This window comes from Lathamus discolor, chromosome 7 (genome assembly GCF_037157495.1).
Source record: "Lathamus discolor isolate bLatDis1 chromosome 7, bLatDis1.hap1, whole genome shotgun sequence".
Taxonomy (NCBI): Eukaryota; Metazoa; Chordata; class Aves; order Psittaciformes; family Psittacidae; genus Lathamus; species Lathamus discolor.
This window is the reverse complement of record NC_088890.1, coordinates 15,969,810-15,993,462: the sequence shown is the minus strand read 5'-3', so window position 1 is coordinate 15,993,462 and position 23,653 is coordinate 15,969,810. Positions and strand designations below refer to the sequence as shown.

The following is a 23,653-nucleotide window of genomic DNA, read 5'->3' as shown; positions in this document are numbered from 1 at the left end:
GGTGCTGTGCACAAAGAAGTAAAGCCTTAAGAGTGACTGTGGAGGAGCTGATGTGGCTCTTAGTCTTTTGCATCTTGGTCCATGTAGTGTGGACCAAGATGGCTCAAACTGTGGGTAGGCTGAGCTCAAGCCAATCTACACCTCTCCTTCAACACAGTGTGCCCCAAAGCACTTCTAGGTGTGTGGTAGGAGGAAGTGATGAAAGGGGTGATGGATACTTAAAATAACTTCCTTTAAAGCCAAAATATGTGAAATACATACAGAATTGGTGGGTTTTTTAAGCAGCAGTGTGTAATTTTTTAATCAATTGTAGTATTTCCAACTAGACAAACAGAAGACACTGTCAGAAGAGCACTGAAACTCTCATTGAGGCACATTTGAGCTGGACATAAGTTGAGTCCCATTATAAACCAAACATACATATTGGGATCTGGTATAAATTTCTGGAAAAGGAGTCTCAGTCTGAATAGATGTGAACGAACATGAGCCAGATTCAGTGTGCACTCACAGCCCAGAAAGCCAACTGTATGCTGGGCTGCATCAAAAGCAGCATGACCAGCAGGTCGAAGGAGGTGATCCTGCCCCTCTACTCTGCTCTTGTGAGACCTCACCTGGAGTATTGTGTGCAGTTCTGGTGTCCTCGACATAAAAAGGATTTGAACTCTTGGAACAAGTCCAGAGGAGGGCCATGAGGATGATCGGGGGACTGGAGCATCTCCCATATGAAGACAGGCTGAGGAAGTTGGGGCTGTTCAGCCTGGAGAAGAGAAGGCTGCGTGGAGACCTCATAGCAGCCTTCCAGTATCTGAAGGGGGCCTATAGGGATGCTGGGGAGGGACTCTTCATTAGGGACTGTAGTGACAGGACAAGGGGTAACGGGTTAAAACTTAAACAGGGGAAGTTTAGATTGGATATAAGGAAGACTTTCTTTCCTGTGAGGGTGGTGAGGCACTGGAATGGGTTGCCCAGGGGGGTTGTGAGTGCTCCATCCCTGGGGATGTTCAAGGCCAGGTTGGACAGAGCCTTGGGTGGCATGGTTTAGTGTGAGGTGTCCCTGCCCATGGCAGGGGGGTTGGAACTGGATGATCTTGAGGTCCTTTCCAACCCTAACTATTCTATGATTCTATGAAGGGATATTGTGAAAGGGAGCAGTAGTCAGGACTACACACAGTCCAGGTCAACAGCCTGAAGGAATCATGATGGTGTGTCAGGGAATTTCTCCCAGGCTGCCAGGTCAGGCCACTGAAAATGCCTCTTATCTTCCAGCTTCTTCCATGTACAGATAAAGCAGCCTGGTCAGTACAGGGCATATTTTAATAAGATTCAGAGTGGTAACATCTGGCAAATTCACATGTCGTATGCTTCTCATTCCCTGCACACAAACAGCCTATGTTCTCATGCTTTTGTGTTTCTCTTGGATAATGCCTTTTCTGCAAGAGAATACAAATGATAGGTTATCTGCTGGGAATGGCAATGGGGCTCATGATGGCATGATGCAAAGAAATGAGCAGAAGCTTTCACTGTTGGGAAACTTCACATCGGAAACCAGCTCCGATAAACCCACTGACAGGAGAAGAGCTGGAAAGTCTCTCTTGCTGCAAAACAAAAGGAAAAGGAAGAGGGCCCTGGAAAGTCACAGGAAGGTGAACAAGAATTTCTTGTCATCAGTCTCCTTCCGCTGTTCCTGGGAAGGATCTCTCTGCTGCCCATCAACAAAGGGTTGTGCTCCACAGTGTCAGAACACAGAAGATGTCTTGCAGCCAGGAGGAGAGACTGAAGTACCTTGGTATTCAGTGGCTATTAAAGCAATAGTTCAAGGCTTTGGGTGTCTACAGACGCAAATACATGACTCCATGGATGGTCTAAAATGCCCAAAAAGGTTAAGTCTCTGCAGCTGACAGGATTTATGAACCTGAAAATGTTTAGGTGGGTGAAAAGCCCCAGTCCCATTCCCTCCTCTTCTGGAGTTGCTCTTTCACCTCCCTCCAGGAGCATCCCTGTGGGTTAGACCTGTAATTGGTAACTCAAGAACTAGAAACTGGAAAAGGAAGACTGAGGTTAGGCAGCCTTACTCCCTTGCTGTTGACTTCCCCTTTAGGGATAGGGCAGCACACACATCCTGTCTCTGGTATGGATTTAGGGATAGGACTCTCTGGAGCAGTCACCTCCATCCATTCCACTGCTGTCCCTGGCCCTGCAGAAGGGGAAAATGAAGCAAAACTTGATGTGGTCTTACAGGACATAGGCAGCATTCTGAAGTGGTTCCAAAAAGGGGTGTGCAGGAGCTTTGGGGCGGGCAAAGTACCCCAGCAGATCGTCCTTACACGAGTCTGTACTCCCTCTGGCCCTTTGCTCCCTGTCCCTACTCTGTCATAAATGTACTTTGGTTTCTTTGTCCATCTCTGAGTAGCCAAAACAGACTGAAAAAGACTTTTCTTTGAATTAAATTATACTAAAAATGAATTATATCAAGTACAGAGTGCCAAACACACAGCATGCTTTTTTAAAGCAGACTATTATTTGTACAGTTTACACTTAGAGAATAGCTGTAGTTTACATGCCAAAGTTCAGCAGTTCAAAAAGCCTTTGAGCTCCTTTCTTCAGTAGCACCTCCCAATAGGTGGATCATTTTGGCCACAGTGGCTGCTCTATATGTCATTGCAAGCACTTCCTATCAGCCATTGCTCCCTGGGAGCTAGAGAGGGAATTTAGCTGATAAAAACTCTGAGCTGAGCAAACAGTTGGCAATGAACTGATTTCTCTAAAACATTGCTCCTTGTCTGTACAAAACCAATTGCAATTTATTTCTGCCAAGAGGCTGATGGAGTTGAGCAGTAGAGGTGAGGGTCATTCTTGAGCTGAGCCACACACCTCTCCCAGGAGCCAAGGCACTGCTGGACCACAGCATTGGGATAAAGGATCCATACATCCTCACGGAACAGGAAGGGGTCAATGTCCAGCTCTCCAAAACCATGAAACTCAATGAAATCCCATTTTTTGAGTCTTTTCCTTAGAAAGGTCCAGCAAAACAGTCCAAGGGGTCATGCTAGGCCTCCACAAGGGTGACCTTGGTGTACTGATGGTCTGTACTGGTTAGAAGGGGAGGGACAGTCCAGCACTGATGTCGTTCCTTCTCCTAGGAGGGGACAAACCACCCCATGTTTCATTAACACTGACTGCAGCCTTTGGAAGAGACCAGATCTGTTAATCCTCTTCTATAAAAAGGAAGGCACTAAATCACCAGAATGACTCAAGCAATTCAGTGGCTGAAGGAACCCAGTGCCCTGTTTCCAGGCACTCTGGGAAGGTCAGGGATGTTCCACTTGGACCATTTGGAAAGGCACAACTGCTTGACAGCTTAGGACCCTAACCTAACTAACTGTTGCAAAGTTTTTCTTAACTCTGCTTCCTGAGACAACTAAATCATTGCATCAGCCCATAAAATAAGCTGAGAACAGATGTGAGTGATTCCAGTGTCAGGGGCTTGGACTCTAACCACAAATGCAGGCATAATTAAGATTTTCCTCCATTTCTCTTATGTGCTAAATGGAAAGATTAGATTAACTCAGCTGTGCTGTAGGACTAAGCGCAGGGAGTCTCTGGAACACGTGCTCACATGCAAAAGGTCACTATGTTGCCACTGGATCATTATTTCACTTACTTTACCCAGAAGTTAAAATACATGTTTTCTGTCCTCCCCAGCCCTTTCATCTTCAGTAGTCCAGGCAGCCAATAAGGCACAATAAATGAGGAGCATCAGAAAGTTTTACAGTTTAAGGCTTTCTATCATTATTCAAAATCCATATCACCATTAATCACTTTTTTTTTCTTAATGAATTTGGGGACTGGTGTTTCTGTTGCTAAGTACTCAGAGGAGTTATTAAATTTCTGGCTGTCTGGTTCCCCCATCTGTTTCCATAAAAATTTACTGTAATTAGTATTTCAGCAAAGCTTCTAAAACCTGCCAGATTTCTTTAGAACAGAGAACGCTACTGTAAATGTGAGGGGGAGCTTCTGGTGTCTGAGGAGCAAAAAAATGATCTAAAATCCACAGTAAACAAGCCTTTCCTGTGGTATGCAGGAGGGTTAAAGCAGGAAAAAAAGGGAGACAGACAAAATGAGGAGAGGCTGGAAAAACTGTTGCCTGTCCAGGTCCAGCTGTCCACTGCTGGCTCGATATTAGGGTAATATTTAATTCTTTTTTTATCCTTCTGAAGTAGGCAGCTCTAGAAGCACATGCAGCAGCCAGGGAAGTGGGCAGAGGGCTGCAGCAGAGCTGCTGAGTATGCAGAGGTGGGGCACCAGGCAATGGGGTGGCTGCTGAAGTCCACCAGTTCTGGGCAGAGGACTCTGCTTCCTTGAGTAAGGGCCTCAAATTTTACCGTAATGAAGCTGTGGTCAAGAGCACTGTGCCTTATTCCTGGCAGACATAAACTGCAGAATATAAGCCTGTGCTTCCCCAAGAGTATGCAGGAGTGTGCGCGTATCAAGTGTTCAAGGAGGCTGGTGATGACCTGGAGTAGGACTGGTGTCACACCTATCTAATGCATGGAAACCACTGCTCTCTGATGCACTGACGTGATCTCAAGGAAGTCCTTTTGCTCTGCATTAATTTCACAGCTCTGCATCTGTTTGCAATAAAATGGGACAAACAAGATTTGGATGGACAAAGGGTTATGTTTTGTTCCCATTTCTTTCACTTAACAGGCCCCTCCTGCCACAATAGGCTCCTATGGTGCACCACAGCCTCTTGGGTGCCATGTGTCCACAGAATTGAAATTCCCCCTCCAGATGGCCTCCCTGACCCCACTATGTACCTGCTTAGGATCAGATTACAGGGATTCCTGAGTCTTTATTTTCACTGTATTGATGCCAGGATAATTTTTTTGCAGCTGATAAATTTCAATCTGCATTTAAGAACAGTGGGATGGGCTGGTTGTTTCTCAGGAAGAGCTGCAGGGTGTTGTCCGAGCTGAAGTAAAATTCGCATCCAAGGAGAGCTGACTGACTGGAAAGGGTTGGCTCAGATGTGCCTGAATTGCCCAGGAGAAAGATGATAAACAGAATGAGGAGAGCAATTGCTTTAATAAATAAACTGGAACATGTGTGCAACTGATACCACCAGGGGCTGATACATGCCAAGAAGTCTGTTTTTAACATCTGCTCTTCAGCAGCCTTAATTTGTTATGACCAGATCAATACATCTTCTGCTGCTGGTGTCAGACATCCTTTAGGAGCTAGAGTCTGGGAGAGGAAATACACACAAACAAGCATTTAGACATGTCTACAGATACATAGATATACAGCTACAGGCATTTTTGTACATGTGCATTGTACCAGTGCAAGGATTAATAATATGAAATTGATTCAAAATACTGCTTGAGTAGCCCTGACAAAGAAGACCTTCAGTGGCTGATACTCATTCCCTATGATCTCTCTTTTGTTGCAGAGTATAAGCTAGAGGATTGCTATGTTGTTGGCAGCTCATATCCCACTCAGTGCATCCAAAGATGCAATATGTTCTTTATCATACTGTAATTCAAAAACTTCTCATCTTTTGCCAAGGCTTTATGCACTGTGAATGCTGAGGGAAGCAGGTGAGGTGATGTAGGCATAATGGTAATTTTTAAAAGTATTCTTTCCACTCTTTACAGAGAAAGGGAGAAGGGAACAAATAAGGAGATAAAAATAAGGGCTGAACAAAAACCCAGTGGCTAACAACCTGCTCTGGAGCTGCAGAGTCAGTATGGACACAACTATCTATTCTCCTCTGGTACAGGGCATTGCACCAGTAGTGCTTTATCGTACCAGAGTGGCTTGTTCCTCAGCTTCCCCAGCTCGCCTTTCAGCCACAGCAGAAACCAGGCTTGGGAGAAGGTACAAGACCACACACAAGCTGAAAACAGGGTTGAATGAAGGGATGGGACCACAGACACCCATTGCTCGGGTGCAGTCAGATGCTTCATTTGCTTGTGCTGTTTTTCTGCTAAGCCCACCTTTTTCACTTGCAGTGGAGATGCTGGGGAGTACCTGCAGTGTTTTCTGGCAAGAAAGGACACAAGAAAACAGATCTTTTTTCACTCAACTTACTCTGCAAGCTCGGGGGGACTCCACAGAAGGATGTAGCATGAAGATTAATGTTTGGCTTGAGGCATTAAGCAGAACTTGTTCATTTAAGACAGGACAGTGGCTCGGAAGAATAGGAGGTTGTGACCTCCATGATGCAGCAGCAGTTCTGCTGGCAGAAGGTGATAAATAAGAGTCACAGAGTCTGTTTGAAAGCTTTGCACTGCACAATATGAAAAATGCTTGCTATGACCTCAAGAACCTTTACATCCAGAGACCTCTTGGGCACACGTGGGGAATGAGGTCTCGTTTTAAATGCTGCCATCAGTAGGTTGTATGGGGATAGCAGTAACTCTAAAGGCATGCCTCATTTACTGCAGATGTCAGATTTTTCCCTCAGTATCGTTCCAAAGCACCTAATTTAATGATGCACCTAATTCAACGATGGACATGGACTTGGAAAATTATGAACTTTCACTTTTTGTGTTTGTTTAGCCAATTACTAGAACATCAGCTGGAAATGGTGGATTTCAAATCACTTTTGTTTCTGTCTAGACAGCAGGGTTCTTTTCAAAACCCAGGTACTCTGCTGGGTATTACTATAACTGCTCACAGTCCAGTCTTTGCTATATTACAGCTGAAATATCTAACCATGGCTCCTGCTTCTTCCAGGAATCAGAATCAAAGTTTTCAGGATTGGTTCCTAGGACAGCAAACTGGCTTGCTTTCGGCTTCATGAACATCACAGGCTTCGGAGGAAAGGTGGTCAGCCAGCTCTAGTGGGGACATTACCATCACCAGCTGTCAAAAGACTCAACTTATTTGATCATGTCCTGATTCAAAACCAAGAAGTGATCCTTGATGAGCACAACAAATCTTAAATTAAAACTCACGACTGATAACCCAACAGATTATTGTAAAAATCAGAAAGTTAGGACCAGGAAACTAAGGAGCTGCCTTAAAATCAAAGGAGGCTGAGAAATATAATACATCCAGCTTCTTTCTATTTTTGCCTGCAGAGCTCTGAGCTTTTCACTTAAATGAAAACTAAATGAAATGAAGGCTACTCGGACATTGATGATACCTGGGGACTGAGGCAGTTCAGAACACAATCAGTGTTGCATAAGATCTGTAATAAATTTGCTGGAGTTGGGATCTCAGTCTGCTGCGGGCAGAGGTATGGGAATGTGCAGGTGGGTGCTTCCCACCTGCAAACACCATTAGCAGTCTGATGAAGCGGAGCTGAGCACCTGAAGGCAGTCACTGATGCTGAGCCATCGCCACATCCTCAGCTGCAGCACCCAAACCTCACCCCAAGTGATGTGCTCGCAGCCAAGGAAACTTTGACTTGAAGCCTGCTGATGTTCTGGTGCCACATGCACTGCAGTGCTCCCCAACATTTATCCCTTCTCCCTCCCCTGAAATCGCACTTCCTGTAGGCTCGTGTGTGCTTTCCTGCTGGTGAGGATTACGTGAGGACTTTGTGTCAAAATCCTCTCTGTAGCTTCTGAAACCACTGCCGATTTGAACGTCCTTTGTGGAGAGGAGGAGACTCCTCCATGAGACACAAATGCTCCTGACGGGATGCGAGTGAAAAATGGCACCTTCCCTTCCAGCGAGAGCCAACACGCCTCCTGAGAGCAGGCGGGAAAGAGGTCCCTGGCCAGGAAGCTTTACTCATGCCTTGATGATCTAAGTGGCTTCTCCAACCCAGTTGATCCGATGATTCTATGTCCCTGTGCACTGCTCCGATCTGTCTGCACGAACAGCCCTCAGGGAGCCCGCACAGGACAGCACCAGCAGCGCCACGCTGCAGACAGGGGCTGACTTCGGGAGTGCTTTCCCTCAGAGATGCCTGCTCTCCCTCAGGGCACGTAGGCCTGCGTGGGGAGCACGGAAAAGGCCACGGGAGCAACTGGCTCCAAGAGCCCCTCGGGGGCAGCTCTCTTCCAGCCTCTCCCGGAGCGGCACAGCTGCTGCCGCTCAGCGATTTACCCTCTAATTAACGCTCGGTAAGAACGAATTAACTAATTAGCGGCGGTGCTAATCAACGGGCGGGGTCCACACCGCTCCACTGCGAGGCTGAACGAACCTCCCCCCGCCCACAGCGGCGGTGCCGTTTCCCGCTGCGCGCAAGCGCGGTGACGACACGGTCCCGCCTGACCGCGGGTCAGGGACAGCAACATGGCCGCGCCCGTGTGCGCGTCCGGGGCACGGTCGGAGCCTGGGGTGTAGCCCCGTTCCGCGGCGGCGGTAGCCGGTTCGTGCTGCGCTGTGTGCCCGCCCCTTACCGCCACCCCTGCATGGAGCCGCGGCAGTCCTGGGCGGCCTTGGCGGTGAGTGAGCGGGGTCCGGGCCTGCCCGTTGCCAAGGAGACGCGGCGGCCTCGGGTGCCGGTGCGTTGGCTCGACTCTTCTTGGCCGTCTGCAGGCGCTGAGCGCGTGCACGGTCCTTTGCGAATCATTTCTCGCCCTAAAAGTTACTTCTCGATGTGTTCACCCAGCGGCATCACGTGTAAGGGGTCCCCATAAGTAAGGACCTCCTTGGAATTACCCAGTGACTGCAGTGGGTTCTGCGTGGAAGGTCACGGGTGGGGTGCCCTTAGCTAGCGTGAGGAGAGCTGCTGACCTGTGCCTGTTGGGAGGGCTCAGAGCCCTGCCAGCTGCAAGGCTTAATGCATTTGAATTAGGAACTGGTCTTGCTGAATTGCTTTGATGGTGTGAAATACAAACTCACACCTCTACACAAGATAACAAGGTTTTATTGAGGGACAAAGTCAATAAAGCAAAAGCAGTAGCGCTGGGCGCGTGACTGTAGCCGGAGTCACAAGTGATAAGTATTTGTTACAGGTTTATATACTTTCACTATTGCATTAGTCACATGCGTATTCATAATTCCCATGTATAGGTGGGGAATATTATAACTAGCTCCACTAGCTTATTATCGTAAGTCTCCTCCTCTTGGCGTCTGCGCACTTAGTGAAGTTTAAGGGTATGTTCGACTCCTGGTAAAGGTTTTTCAGCTGGTCTATATTTAATAATACTGCTGTTACAGAAAGGTGGGGGAAAAGGTGCATTCAGCTGTCTTGCAATCTAAAATTCATTACTGTTTTCTCCAGATGGTATAAGCCCCCAGGTATTGCCGGCCTCTGGCAGGGGCTCTATTAGCTGTTTCATGAATTTAAATGACATTTGAGATACAGAACTTTGAAAATGAAAGAAGTGATTAGTAACTTCTGATTCGTGTTTGAACAGATGGCTGGATTAAATCTGATCAGTTATTTTGAGCAGATAAGGATTTTGATGACAAAAATGTCGAAGAAAAATCAGTGCGTGCAGAGTAGCTAACTAGATTAAAAGAGTAATTAACTTATTGATTAAAAGTTTAGTAGTGAATAGCGAACACCTCTGTGAATACTCCGTTGGCCCTGAAAAGAACCCAATCAAACACACATGTGATTTGTTTTCAGGCAGTTAAAAACCTGCACAGCCATTTCTTGTGTGCTGCTGTATACGGGGTAGACTTCAAACTGTTTTCTGTTCTGAATTATTAATCATAATAGGTTAATGGTAACTCTTCATACTTTTTTCTTTTGAAATGAGTTTTTATACTTCTTTTAGTCTCCTCCTCCTGTTTTTGACAAATAGTTTTTTTCTATAGCTATGTCCTGGGGAAACTAAAGAAAGTCAACTAGAAACACAGGCAATGGAAAAGGATTACTGAAACAGATTTTTTTAGGGTTTGGTTATAGGAGTTGCTGTGGGTAAAAACCTTCCCCTTTTTCTTAGACCTTTGAAAGCATCTTCCTTTAATATGACTTTTTTCCCCTATGGACTTTTGACAGTCAAAGAAAATAACTCAGTTTTACTTCAGGCTTTGCTCAACAAATGAAATGAGGGATGATAGTTTAAATGAAGAAGTTTGCTAGAAAAAATGGGAATGTGCTTTCTAGAGATGCTTAGGGTGAAGCAGACTTGCTTCTGTATTTCCCTGATCTTATCACACAACTTCATAGAGGATCATTCTGTGCTGTCCCATATTGGTAAGTGGCATTCACTGTCTTGCTTTTATGTATAAGGGTTAAGTGTTACTTTGTACTATCCAAAACACTGAAATTGTTTTGAAAATACCTTAAACATGGTTTTTAAGGCTGTAATATCTATTACGTTCTCTTTTGTTGAAGCTTCCTTGTTATAGCTATAAAGCTGTTGAGATCTGTATAGCACTGTCAGTTTATAAGTTGACCTCAGAAGGGATCCAGTCAGTAATGCTTTGCTTTAGGCTTGCCTCAGTTATCACATAAGCACCATAGCTTCGCCCCTATAAATATTAATGCACTTTATGGTTTTGTCTTGAAGGCTGGTGGAGTTGCTGGTGTCTGTGTTGACCTGATACTTTTTCCTTTGGATACTGTAAAAACAAGACTGCAGAGTCCTCAAGGCTTTAGGAAGGCTGGTGGTTTTCGTGGCATCTATGCTGGTGTTCCTTCTACTGCTATAGGATCCTTTCCAAATGGTAAATTTTCTTTGGCTTATTCTTTGTTGTCCTTAAGTAGGAAATGTTATAGTTTTGGACATTTGTGCTCATTGCTTCCTCTCCTGCAGGTGATTTTGGATTCTGTCAGTCCATGTCTGCCTATGAAGAGCAGGTGCTAGAATTGCACAGTTAAACAAGCTCTTTGAGCAAGCCTGGAATGAAGGTTGCTGCACGTTTACTCAGAAATGCAACCCTTACTCCTTGGAATCATTCCTTACTATCCTTACTTACAGGGGTACCCTGAAGCATTTTCGGGTGCCAAAGAGGGCTTAAGTCTTGCTAGCCCTTTTGTCATGACCCACTCTTGTCAGACCATTTGGAATGATTCAAAATTCAAAGTGCTTGAGCACTGGAGGTCTTTGAGCTCGTTGCCCTGGGGATGCTCTGCTTGTCTTCTTCTCCCTGGAAACAAATACACCACTTAAAATGATAAGACATCAGGAAAACTTTTGAAAATGAAGCTTTAAAGAAGTAAATGCTTGTAGTCCCTGCAGAGAAAAAGGCATCTAAAAAATCCTAATGCCTTTGTCCATTTTGTCTTTGTAGGGAGGGATAAATGAACAACAGGCTATGCTGTCAGTAGTGAATGTTAGGAGAACTTTGCTGACAAATCCACTGATACCTTCAGATGTTTGATGTCCTTCATAAGGTGATACAAAAAAATTCAGTTCTTTATCTTGTCTGCTCTGTTATCTCCTTCTGAGGTGATAAGCATCTTTTGATTAGCAGAAGGCAATTCACAGAGCCCTTCTTCACAATTAAAATCTGTTCCCCCGCAAGACATGTCAGTTTTCTCATGATTTACATCTTCAGAATCTGAACTGTGGTTTTATCTTTCCAAGTATGAGTGAGAACTTATCTTTTGGAGCGGGAGTAACCCTTAAGGTACAAATGCCTTTGTAGTTGACTGTTGCAGTGAATAAACGTGGCTGGTATTGCTGTGCTCTATTTACTTTTGTATATTTCTTGTTCACTGAGCAGGACTTTTACAAGTCCTTCAGAAACTTGGAAGAATTTTTTTTTGGAGCTAGAGTGCAAAATATGAAACTGACAGTAGCTAGGAAGCAGTTATTAATAACTGCTACTGAAACAGTTTTACACACTGCAGGGTAGAGACTTGTGTCATGTGCCTTGATTTTTGGGTTAGTTATTTTTTCCCCCTTTTCAGTTTACTGATTGTTCCCCCTCACCCAAATAAAGACCATCTAATTCAATCTAACAACCTCCTCTCTAGCCTTCCTACCTAGGAATGGTACCTTCCCCTGCCACCCCCCTGCCCCTAACCTACCGGACATTCACGACTAATTCATAACACATCTTTCCTTATCTCTGTACTAAGAATGGCCTTAAAGTCCTGGCATCTTTTATATTAATAGTAGATTTTCCAGTGATAGGCAGAAGCTTAAACTTCTGCAGGGATTATCCTCTAGACTGCATTGCTACCATTTTAGGGGAAGAAATCCTGCTTTGAGCTACATGTGCAGAATAATGGGTGACAAAATCCAGCTCTAAATGTTTTTTTTGTTTTTTTGTGCTAGTTTGGTGCTGGAAGAACAGTTGAATGACTGCATATGTTCTTGAATTTCAGCTGCTGCATTTTTTATCACCTATGAGAATGTGAAATCCATGCTGCACCACAACTCTGCATCCTACTTGGCGCCAGCAGCACACATGGTGGCTGCCTCCCTCGCGGAAGTGGTAAGAAAGAAGGTCATATATTGTGTCTGTGGGAGGAGATGAAGCCATTCAGTTATGAAACCTCAGGTTTCGTGTCATATCTTTTTGAGTGTTGAGCGTCTTTATACTTGTGAAAGTCCTCATAAAAATATTACTTATGTTTTTTTAATGAAGTGTTGGCACTTGTAAGGATTGTTTCAAAGTGAATAAATGAGTTAGTAACACTTCTAACAAGAGCTAGTATGTGACACTCAATAACAAGCATTTGGTGTTCTAGCAAAGTCTATTTGGACTGTAGCAAGTGTTGAAAGAGAGCACTTCTCAATGTCATCAAGTAATGATGGTTTCTGTGTGATCCAGACTCTGTAGGTGAATAGTGAAGGTACTTTATCTTAGAAGCTTGTATATGGTGTTTTTAATAACTGTTCCTGAGGTTATTTGCAAACAGAAAGAGCACGGTTGCTTTGGATTGTCTGAATAAAATATATTCCAGGTTCACCAAAATCCTTCAGAGGGATCTGTGCCATTTTAACTTAGCACAGGCTGGCTTGTTATAGCAGCATGGCCTAGCCACTTCCCACAAGAAGTAGTTCAGCTCTCCCTGCTCTCTGTGGGTTCAGCTTTGATTGCCAAGTAATTTTTATTCTTCTGTGGAAATGATTCTGATTAGATTGAATGGGACTTAGCCAGGGAACTTAATTTAACATACCAAGCACATGAAGATAGGTGAATATAGAACCCTGTAACTACTCTGGTAGTGGTTATAGGCAGGAGTAGATAGAAGGTGATTTAAGGCTATGTGGAATATGTTTGTGTTGCTGCCTCAGATGGGTTTTTTTCTATCTTGATTAGAGCCTGTGCTGTCAGGCCATGATTTCTAACTTCAAGCAATGCACAGAACTTGCTTCCATGGAAATTCTCTAAAGGCTGTTAGAAATAAGTGTGAGGTTCTTCATCACTATGGCAATGCATAGCCCTGATAAATTTGTTAGCCTGATATCTCATGGAACAGCAGATCCAAGAGGGGTTCTAAGCTTCTCAAGTGCTGTTTCAGAATCAAGCGAAATAACAGTTGGGTTCATAATGAGGTGCCAGTGCTCTGTGATAAAATCCACTGAAAAACCAGCCTCTTCTTTCACAAGTGGGTTATTTATGATATGCTGCCTCTGCCTGTGAGGATTTGGTGGGAAAATTATAACTGGATGTGACTTATCAGCAGTTGGCTGCAGATGACTCCTTGCATGATTACAGAACCTGTTGCCTGTTTTTTTCTAAGGTGGTCTGTGGTCCTGTGAGCCTCACAGCTCAGGCACTTACTGCTTTCATTTTCAGGCCAATAAACAGAGGTGCAGTAGAGTTAAAGGAGTTGCTCAGAGCTGTCTTAGGTGCTTGGCTCTTGCTACTGTATGGCCAGGGAAATCCATAGTGATAGCCATTGAAATGACTTTATGGTGTGGAAACTGCAATGCTGTAACAGCCATTATTCAGTTAATAAGATTTTGCTTTTTGCTAGCTTTTCTGCTCCTCTTGGTGTGATGGGAGAACTAAGCTGTAAAATAATTGAGATGGGGATTTAGAGATTTGCTACAATAAACCTGTAATAAAAATAGCACAAAGGAAGATCTTCTCACGTTTGTTTTATATGAAATCTTAGATGATCCATATAAATAAACCATTCCAAATTGGATCAGGGTGAAAGTTGTAGTTTTATTGCTTAGTCATTAAGTTTTAATCGGGGCATAACCTCTGGGACTATTTTGTCTGTAGTTTAAGGTGTACTCTTCTTCTTCTGTACACTTTACTAATTGTAATGATATAAACTGCTGTTAAATGTGAAATAATAAGTCAAAGACTGTGTCATGTTGGGATTCTCAAGGCATCCCTTTGCATTTCCAAACCATCCTTTTACAAAAAAGGAGAAATTAAGATTTGGGGCGAGAAACTGATGTTGGATTTCCAGGTTTGCTGCTCCTTCACTGGTGAGCATAAATGAGTTAGGTTTTTTGTGCATCAATAAAATCTGGGTATGTACTAACCTTAGAGGTATGTTCATGCTGACTAATCTGTGTTTTGAATGTGGCTCAATAAAAATAATAGGTGAAGAGGAAACAATACAAAGGTTGCATCAAGATGTATTAAAATACATCGGAGGAATCAGTAAAATGGGAGCTGTTAGTTTTTGTTACAGCCACTTTTCTGTGTTGTTTACAGCCTGTGTAAAATCATGGAAAACATGTATTTGATCCAATTTCCAAGTTCCAGCCTAGGAGGCACAAAACCAAGCCATAAAAAACAGTGGCTGCAGTGGTTATTTTTTCCCCTTCTAGGCAAGAGTAACATGGAAGGTGAATCTCATCTCCCGGAATGAGATAAGGAAAAGTACATACAAAGTCTGACCCTGTTAAGCATGACTTTTTTTTCCTATAACTGAATCTTGCTGTATAGGGACTCTGAATACCCCATAATGCATGAAAGCTTATTTACAAAGGCACAGAAACTCTGGAGGGCAGTTATATGGTATCTCATCAAGGAAGAAGGTTGAAGTATACATGAGTTATTAAGGGTGGGGAAAACCCTTATTTACCACTTGTGTAACCGAAATCTGGAGATAGGAAGCACACTTGCTGCGTCCAGGTCTTTGGATTTTCATCTTGACTCTACATTACCCTGTATGTTTAGTCTGCCTGTATCTTTACTGTGAGCTGCCAAATGTGCTTGGAAAACATGATATCATAGGGAGTGGAAAGGAAAACCAGATGTTCTAAAACTTTACTTTTAATATTCTAAGGCAGTGTAAGTAACTCTGAGAAGGAGCAGTGTATTTAACCTCCTGGTGCACATTTTAATAGAACTGGGTGCATCTTGCAGATCCAGTTAACTGTACAGCTCCAGATTGATTTGTATGGAATTTATATCGGCTTAACATGACAGTGTATACTATTAATTAAAAGAAACCTTGATAAAGCAAAGTCCCCCTCAGGGCCTTTCCACCAGCCTCCCGCAGACTTGGTTTCATGGGAGAAGTTTAAGATTGTCCCAGTTTGACCGATGAGGTTTCCTTCATAAGTGCCAAAGTGGTTGGATTCAGCGCAGTTAATTTTGTATCCTGCTGGCTTTTCCATGGAGGTGAGAATAAAGTCGTTTGGATCATGTCCTAGAGAAGGCTGACAACAGCCTTTTCCAGCTAATGTTTAGGTATTGTTATGGTTACGATCTGAGCTTTGCAAGATATTTAGTGAAAGTTTTGGGCTGTTGCTTGTAAATATCAGGATCACTCTTATCTTCCTGATGGAAAAAAAGTTTCTTTTTGATTGGCTATATTTGGTGATTTTTGTCTTGTTTTGCTTTGACCTCCAGCTCACTTGTGAGGGAAGGTTGCGGAGAATTGAAAACCAGGATGCGAGGTAGATGTCCTGTCCTTTTGGCAGCTGGTGGTGATGATCATGTTCTTGAAGTTGATTATCTGAAGTTGTTGAGCTGCTTTTGTCCTTGCGTAAAACTCCAGAGTGCATTAGGAATACAGCAGTAGGGATGTGTTGACACTGTGCAGTGCATCCCCAAGGTTGCCAGATCCCAGGTTGCTTGTGTAAAGTAATGTGTCTACAGAGTATGCCGTAGTACCAGAGAAAGTAACTTGGATCCTGAAAGCTGCCTGGTCATATTAGTGCCGCGATGCCTGCATTCATTTGTCCTGTTATGTTTTTAAGGTCATGTAGCCATGATATTTTAGGTTCCTCACCTGGCTTGTGTTCGTTCTGCTTCAGTGTCTTTGCAGTGTGGTCCCTTGAGTTGTAGAAATGCTGGACAAGCTCATGGGTCTAGAAAGGTGTTTCTGGTCTGACTGCAAGAATGCCAAAACTTGGGCTTTGCTGGAGCATGAAGATGATGGGAAAGGATGGAACCCTTGTCTGTGTTCTGAGAGAGCTCTCAAGGGTTAGGTAGGGACTGCTCCCTTAGAAGATGATGGGTTTGGTTTTCCTCAGCAAGAAGGAGATGAGCATAGCCTCACACTGTTCTCCACAATTTGAGGAAGGATGGATGGTGAATCAGTTTAACTCGAAACTTCCAACAGTTTGTCACTTAAACGGGGAGAGGGGATAATGCAGCTCCGCAGGGCAAGGTGAGGACAGGTATTTCAAGGTGAAATTCCAAGCTCACTTGTGTATTCCTGTGTTGCCACTTAAGATACTTCAGTGATACGAGCAAAGTGTGTGGTTCATCTGTGATTAGCATCTGACCCTCAGTATTAATAACTTGGGAATTTTTTATCTGCTGTTGGGATGTGTCAAATAAGAAAGCTTCTTAATGCAGGAATTATCTTTCTGGTGAATTCAGCTAGATTTCTCTACTAGTCCTAACTTGATTCTTAGAAGCAAGCCCAAATGCAAGCAAGTTTACAAATCATGGTTCTGTAGAATGACATTTTGAGTGTGCTTTTAATTCAAATAAAGAAGGAAAGTGCATGTTTTATATTAGACACGATGGGCAACGTTGCATTTTTCTGTTGCTCTCTGTTCAAGAATGATCCCCTTCCCTCTGCCTTGGCAATATATTTTTGAAGCTGTTAACTAGTTTCACTTTAATAGAACAAAAAGAATCTCCGGAGTTGTATTGGTGTGAATTCCATGAGAGTAACTGGCTAGATCAGAGAAGGAAGTTGCTGTTAATGCACATTCTGAGGATAAGGCAGTAGCATGAGTTGTGCAAATTCAGGGTAATATCATGAAGGAATCTCCAGCAAGATAATTGGTCAGAGCTTTACAGCATTGTAAGCCCAAGAAGATCATCTGCTGCAACAAAGAAATGATTTAGTACTTGCGGTGTCTAGATTTTGGGCTAATGGCTTTGAATTTTTCACTATCCCTTTTCTAAGAACTGAACTAATAAATGGACAAAACTGTTTAAAACCAAAAGCTGCATTTTCTACTTTGCATCTACCCGCTTTCAACCAGCGTAGTATGAGTGGGCTGACCATAGTATTCAAAGTAGTGTCCAAAGTCTGACACAGTCAAAGTTTGTAAGCTCTTTCATAGTACTTCATCTCTTTTTTGCTGTTTACCTTGATCAGTGTCTGTCATTTTTTGTGACTGTGTCTTTTGTGCTGTGTGTGTCTGGGTACCTATAGGCACTGAGAAGAGGAGCATGCTGCCCCTGGCAATATGAGCAGTGGTGGGGAATGCAGCAATGTAGGTGGTCTTATGAATAAATCATGGTGATTTTGAACTACTCATAAGGTAGGTGAGGTGAGGTCTGCAGTACAGATCCTGTAGGGCGTTTGTCAAATCCTTGTGCAGAAGCATAGTTGAGCAGTGGTTGGAAGATGGTTGTGAAGGTGTGACTGCTGTCCTTAAGAGCTAGTGAAGAAGGAGTATAGAGTGAGTGGAAACTCCAATTAGAGCTGCAGCTGAAAATTTTTTGTAAATAAAGATGAATGGAACCATGAATCCACAAACGCTGCCAACAAATTAATCAGACAATTAAAGGCTGAAACAGCAAATTAAGAACTGTCAAACACCTCACCAGCCAGCCACACTGAGCTTCTCGTTATGCTCCGTGTTATCTGCATGTATTGAATATTCTTCATCAGCTGGTTTTGTGTTATCTGCTCAGTTCAGGGCTTAGAGGATGTGTTACTTTGCAGTAAAGAGTAGAAGCTTGATGGTTGCCACCTCTCTTCTTTTGACCCTAGAGCTGATATCCTTCAGCTGATATAGAAATATTTGTATCTCAGGGTGTCTGTAGAGGAGCTAATTTGGGTTAAAGAGTTTAAGTGAGGAAAAAAAATAATGTAAAAGTGTTTCCTGCTGGATTTCCTGGCTTGCAGCACACTCTGCCAGAGTCAGCTTTGGAAATGTCTGAGATAGCTTAAGGTAATTTTATTCCAAAGTAAGGTTCTGCAGAGGGTTTGTTGGGAATAACAATTTCAGAATAGCTCCATATGTGGACAAGCCTGTAATTCTTTAAGTGAAAAGGCTGTAGGAAAGAGTAAGGGATCAATTAGAGGAAAATACTTGATAAAATACAGCGTAGTTGAAATTTCCGTGTTCTGGGCCAACGTAACCCCAAGAGACTGAGCAAATAGTAAAATACCAGTCATCTTTCAACAGGAGACTTAATGTGTTTGCAGAAAATATTGCCTGTGTTCTCTTGCCTGGAGTCTCATTAGTGTTTGTCCTCTTGTAACACAGCCTGACCCCACTTGGCTCCTTGGAAATGGTTTTATGCTGGATGGGCTGCGCCATGCTACTTTTGCTGAAAGAACAGTTTGGCTGGTGGATGTGATTAGTTTCTTAAGCCTTTTAAAATAAGTTTAACAGACTCTCAGTGGTGAAAGAGTTGCTGGGACAGACTGGATTGGGCAGAAAATTCTGGAGGTTGAATTAAGAGTCTGCTCTTTGGCTTTAAGCCTCTCTGTGTTTAAATGTAGTAGTAATTTATGATTCAAGCATCAACCAGGTTATGGAAGACTTTTTACGGAAGACTTAACAAAGCTATTCAACTGTCTGATTTTTGCAGCTTGAGTTTAAACCAATGCTTGTGACTGTACAAGGAACTTCAGAACCTGTGGGACACTTATTTTGTGCTGGAGTACAAAAAAGTTGTGCACAACAGCAGGCCTCTTTAGGTAAATTTTAGATTATAAAACTCTACATGGATCAAACTTCGAAAGACCAATTTAGTTATGCAAAGCACAGAAACTTGCAAAACACTTGCAGTGAGAAGGACTTCTATAAAGAAGTGTTTAGTGTCAGCTTCAAAAGCTTTCCCTGTTCTTTGCCTGTTAAGTGATGTAATTGGGGTAGTAGTTTCTCCTTTTTGTGAAAAGAACTCAGCACAAATATCCAGTGCTTGAGGACCGGAGTTTTTCAAGGTGTATCTGATGTGGCTGATGGAGGGGTAGGCAGGAAACCCACAGCAGGAGTTGTAGAGCACATAGCTGGGCAATTGAAGAGCCACACATGTGAAAGGAATTGGAGAGGGGCAGAAGCCCATGCTGAGAGGGCTGCTGAAGTGATGGGCAAGCAGCCAACTGAGGACTTTACACAGCTGGGGTGCATGTGCTCAGACAAGATGGTCATGTGAAGGGAGAAGTGTATGGTGGTGTGCAAGTGATGCTCTGGAGCAGGAAGAAGGGAGCCCTGGAAAGCAGTAATAAAGAGTTAAGTTTGACAATGACAGGATGAGATAGCACTCTGCAAGACACTTCTGCAGATGCCAGGTAAATACATCTAAGGTGGAAGCTTGGAGGACGTTGAAAATGTTTGTGCAGAAGCTCTGGTTTTCCAAGTGCTTGCAACATTCAGTCCCTGTGAATGCTCTCATCTCTGAAACAGTATGTTTTCAGACTCTAGGAAATGCCGAGATCTGAGGGCTCTTGCTGGCTGAGATTGTTCTTTGAAGAATGTTTCCTGCCAGCATACAGGAGAACTGCAGCTAAATTAATGAAGGCCCTATTGTGCCCATCAGAAGAAAAGATGGGACAAAGAGCCTGGCATTGTTCAAACTTTCCCATCCAGAGCCCGTTAATCAAAACTTGTTCTCTCCATGGGTCTTAAATTAGGAGTGGTGTCACGTGTTCATGACCCCAGCAGCTTTGCACAGGACTGAATTTAACTGTGATGTGCGTAAGTGTGGGAGGGGAAAATAAGATTAGCATATTCTGAGGTTTTATTTGGAACATGAACTCTTTTTCTAGGCCTGCCACTTAAAGCAGAAGTAGATAGCGGATAGTGCATATATTGTGCTTCTGTGATCTCTGGAGACGATTTCCTCATTAAAGTAGGTGTTAATGCTTCAGTTCTCCACTTTGGTTGTGCTTTAGCAGGTAGCACAACCTGATGACAAGCACAAGTGAAAGGACTTGTTCACAACTTGAGTTGTGACCCGCAGCAAATTACAGACCGTAGAAACTTACGTTTTTGTTCTGTTTTGGTCAAAAGGGCAGCAGTTATTTAGGTGAAGGTTTACTGGTGTTTGAACTGATAATGGTCTGTGATTACAGCAGTTCAAGCTTCTCTGTTCAAAAAAATATGAAACCAAATGACAAATGCATTTCATGTTTCTCCACTGTTCTGTTAGTATTCCTGGTGATGGAAAGCGTGAAGCAGTTCATCTACAGCTCCATCCCATGATCCCCACCTGCCCCGCTAGCTAACATTCTCAATCCAAGAGTTGTGCCCAGAGTTTAGAAACAGTTACTGGGAGGATGAAATACTTTGCTAATCTCATAAAATTGCATTGAAGAAGTTCTTTCCCTCCCGCTTCTCTGAGAGGGGAATCTCAGTAAGATCTGAAGTCCTGAACAGATCTCCAAACAGCGTTCAGAGAGGCATGGAAAACTGCAGTACTGAATTCTAAGTTTGTTGAGAGCATCTGACTTGAAGGGAAATTTCCCCTTCTTTTTCAGGATCCAAAGGAAATCAGTGCAGTTTAAGATCTCTTAATTTTAGACACACCTTTTATTTTAATCATTCACTTATCTGAGGAATGGAAAAGGACATTTTTCATGTTCTAGATTAAAAATGGTAACTTCCTACTTGGAAAGGAGCATCTGACAAGCAAATTGGGATGCTCAGACGGTCATCTATTAACCTATTTTGGGAAGAAGCATTTTTTCATATAAAAAGCTGCAACCAAACAGACACCACCTAGCCAAACCTGAGCTATAAGGTAGCTTTTGTCTGCAGGAGTATGACTAATACTGTCTTGGTTGCGTCTTCTCTTTGAATGGGATTTTAGGGTTACTCTGTTTTTCTTGCTCTTTCTACATTATGTTAGAGCAGAAAATCCTGACCTTCAGGAATGGGGTGAGCAATTAGATGTTTGTTACCAGATTGGCTGCAACCTAAAGATATGTCCTTTGGAAAGTTATAGCCTCTTTGGTGTCATTTTTCTGCAGCAGCTTTTTCTCCCAAATGGTTAGAGCTTATCTTGCACAGGTATTGTGAGGTTTAGTTTGGAGTCTGTACTCCCTGGATATGAAGTTGTATAGTGTCATAAACTAGATTCTTACTTGATTAAGAATAAACTTATACAAATGACATTTAAGAGTAACTTTCCCCAGGTATGTTCCTTTAGTTCTGTGTTAAGTATTAAATTATATGGCGAACATCAGTTAAAGCTTCCCAGCCTGCTTAGACAGATAAAGTCATTAAAGCTAACCTCCTGCTTGGGAAATTTAAAATTTAAATCCTTTAGAAAGTATTCTGAAGGGTTTAAAGCTGTAACAGAAGTTTTCTGAAGCTTAACACATTTCTGTACCCGGTTTCCAAAGTAGGCTTAGCAATGCAAGCCAGAGATTTGCTCAGAGTCACCAAGTGCAGGTTCCTAAATCACCAGCCACTAATGTATTTTGGGGCTATTCTTTGTCCTCAGACTACATTCTTTGTCCTCAGACTACTCTCTTGCTTGTAGCAGAATGGCTAATGACTAAGTGGGGAAAAAACCTTGGTCTTGATCCTCACCCAAACCCAGGTTAGTGCAAAGAACAGATCAGCTCATCAGCCAGGAGCATCAGGTGCCAGCATCTTAACAGAATGCCTTCTTAATGTTTGCCCTTCAGTGGTGTGTCTTAAAAACATGGGTAATATCTCTCTCTTATTAAAGATAAGTGCTTAGACCATATGGTTGTGGGAGCTTTTAAGATCTATGGGTCAGATCATTAACTGTGCAAGGTCCTGCTGGTCTGCATAAGGAAATGCTTTCTCACGCTGCTCTTGGAGGTCCAAAACTCCTAATAGTGTTGTACCAGCCATGTCCCCAGTGCGGAGAACTTGCTATGCATCACCCCAAGTTAAGTACCCAACATAAACCCTTAATAGCAACTAGAACACCTCCTCTGTTGTTTTTCAAGTGCTTCCGGATACAGCCCATTTGCAGATCATGCCTGCAAGGCTGGTGCTTGAACTGTGGTGTAGGTGCCTAAAAACAGATGCACGTTATCTTTGATTCTCTACTAAATCCTACAAAACCAGTCATGTAGGAAATAGTTAGCCTGGAGCACAAAGGGTGGAATCTAAATGGGGTATGTTAATATTTGGATAATAATATAGCTTTGAAGACCAGGAGGTATTGTGCTCCTTTCTGAAGATGTTGTCTTGTGTTTGTCTTTGCCTAAAGGACAACATATATTGGATAGGGGAGCAAGGACCTGCCAGTGAGCTACAAGTGGTGTCATTGGTGGTTTGTAGGTAAGTTCTTACTCCAGAATTTGCAGTGGCAATGCAGTTGGTTCTTCCTAGTCCAACCAGACTGTGTCTTGTGTTATTGTCTAGAGGAAGATGTTTGGTAGCCTTGTGCTGATGGGTTACGTGAGTATTGCCTCCTTCTGAACAGCTGCTCCAGCTTTAAGTAGCATTGGCAGCTATCATAAGGTAGTGGTTGAAGATAAAGTGTTTCCAATAAACTTAGATGATCCCATGCAAGAGGCTTTGTGCAGGTTCCTGGTGCTGTTTGCAGCAGGTCTTGTTTTCTGTTAGCTGCGGCCACATAGGAACAGGTTACAGATATACTGAAACAGTTTAAATCGGTATATATAAAGAGTATTTGTGTTGACTTGAAGGCACTGGTCACTCGTCACAGTGAGTCAAGACGTTGGTCAGATCAGGAAAATCTAGTCCCAGTATGAATCCAACCAGGAGATGGCAGCATTGACGCATGCAAAGAGTACTTGAAAGTTAAAATGCTTTCCTGAACCAACAGGAAAGATTAGTATCCTTTAGTTGGAAGATGTGCTGGCTTAGCATTACATGGGTAAATATTAACAAAACACGCCTAGTTTTAGCTTTTGTCCCTAATGAGCTAATGCAAGTCAGTAAATTAAAAATGCACTTCAGCTGGCATCTAAATACTGGAGCCACATTTGAGCTGGTAATGATTTAACGCAGGATTTTGAAATTCAGTACTCCTGATCTGAAGTGGTTATGGCATGAAAAGGCTGGAAAGTTAATAGATTATAGTGTTGCCATTTCTTCATACCTGCTCTGTAAAGTAATTGCAGCTTTGCTTGAAGCTGTAAAATTGGGTTTTGTTAAAGCTTAAATCTAAAAATCCTTGAGCCTTTTGTTTCAGTGTTACTGTTTTCCTGCCCTTATGGTGTGTGGACATGTGCACTGACATGGGGAGAGTCTGATAACTGGTGTATTGGGTTACCTGACCTGGTAAATAAGGGAAGAGCTTGGTCTGTGGGATCTTGATTCTGTCTTTCTGCTCCCATTAACAGAAGGGAATGAGTGTGGTCCCTATCAACAGGATGCTGTTGTCTGATGCTTTCATGTCAGGCAAGGTAGCTGAGGGCACACTGCTGTGCCTTCTCTATGGCTGGCTCTACAGATGTTTGACAGAGCTAATTTGTCACAGGGTCATCCCCAGAACT

General features: G+C 43.1%; 1 protein-coding gene and 1 long non-coding RNA gene across 7 annotated transcripts in view; one reads left to right on the top strand and one right to left on the bottom strand.

Moving 5' to 3' along the window:
• Positions 1-5,066: 5,066 nt before the first annotated feature.
• LOC136018525 (uncharacterized) lies at positions 5,067-8,043 on the bottom strand. The gene is made up of 2 exons (XR_010614469.1): positions 6,091-8,043; positions 5,067-5,244 (listed from the first exon to the last, which is right to left on the bottom strand). It is a non-coding gene; the product is annotated as an uncharacterized LOC136018525 (long non-coding RNA).
• A 118-nt stretch (positions 8,044-8,161) lies between these two features.
• Positions 8,162-23,653, top strand: part of SLC25A26 (solute carrier family 25 member 26) — an 83,369-nt gene continuing 67,877 nt past the window's right edge. The window contains exons 1-3 of one of the 6 annotated variants that reach the window (XM_065687810.1): positions 8,162-8,462; positions 10,425-10,581; positions 12,191-12,300. In XM_065687810.1, the coding sequence (XP_065543882.1) occupies positions 8,370-8,462; positions 10,425-10,581; positions 12,191-12,300 (360 nt within the window). In that variant the 5' untranslated portion in view covers positions 8,162-8,369. The remainder of the gene's footprint in view (positions 8,463-10,424; positions 10,582-12,190; positions 12,301-23,653) is intronic. The other 5 variants (XM_065687812.1, XM_065687808.1, XM_065687809.1 and 2 more) reach the window with 5 other exon arrangements.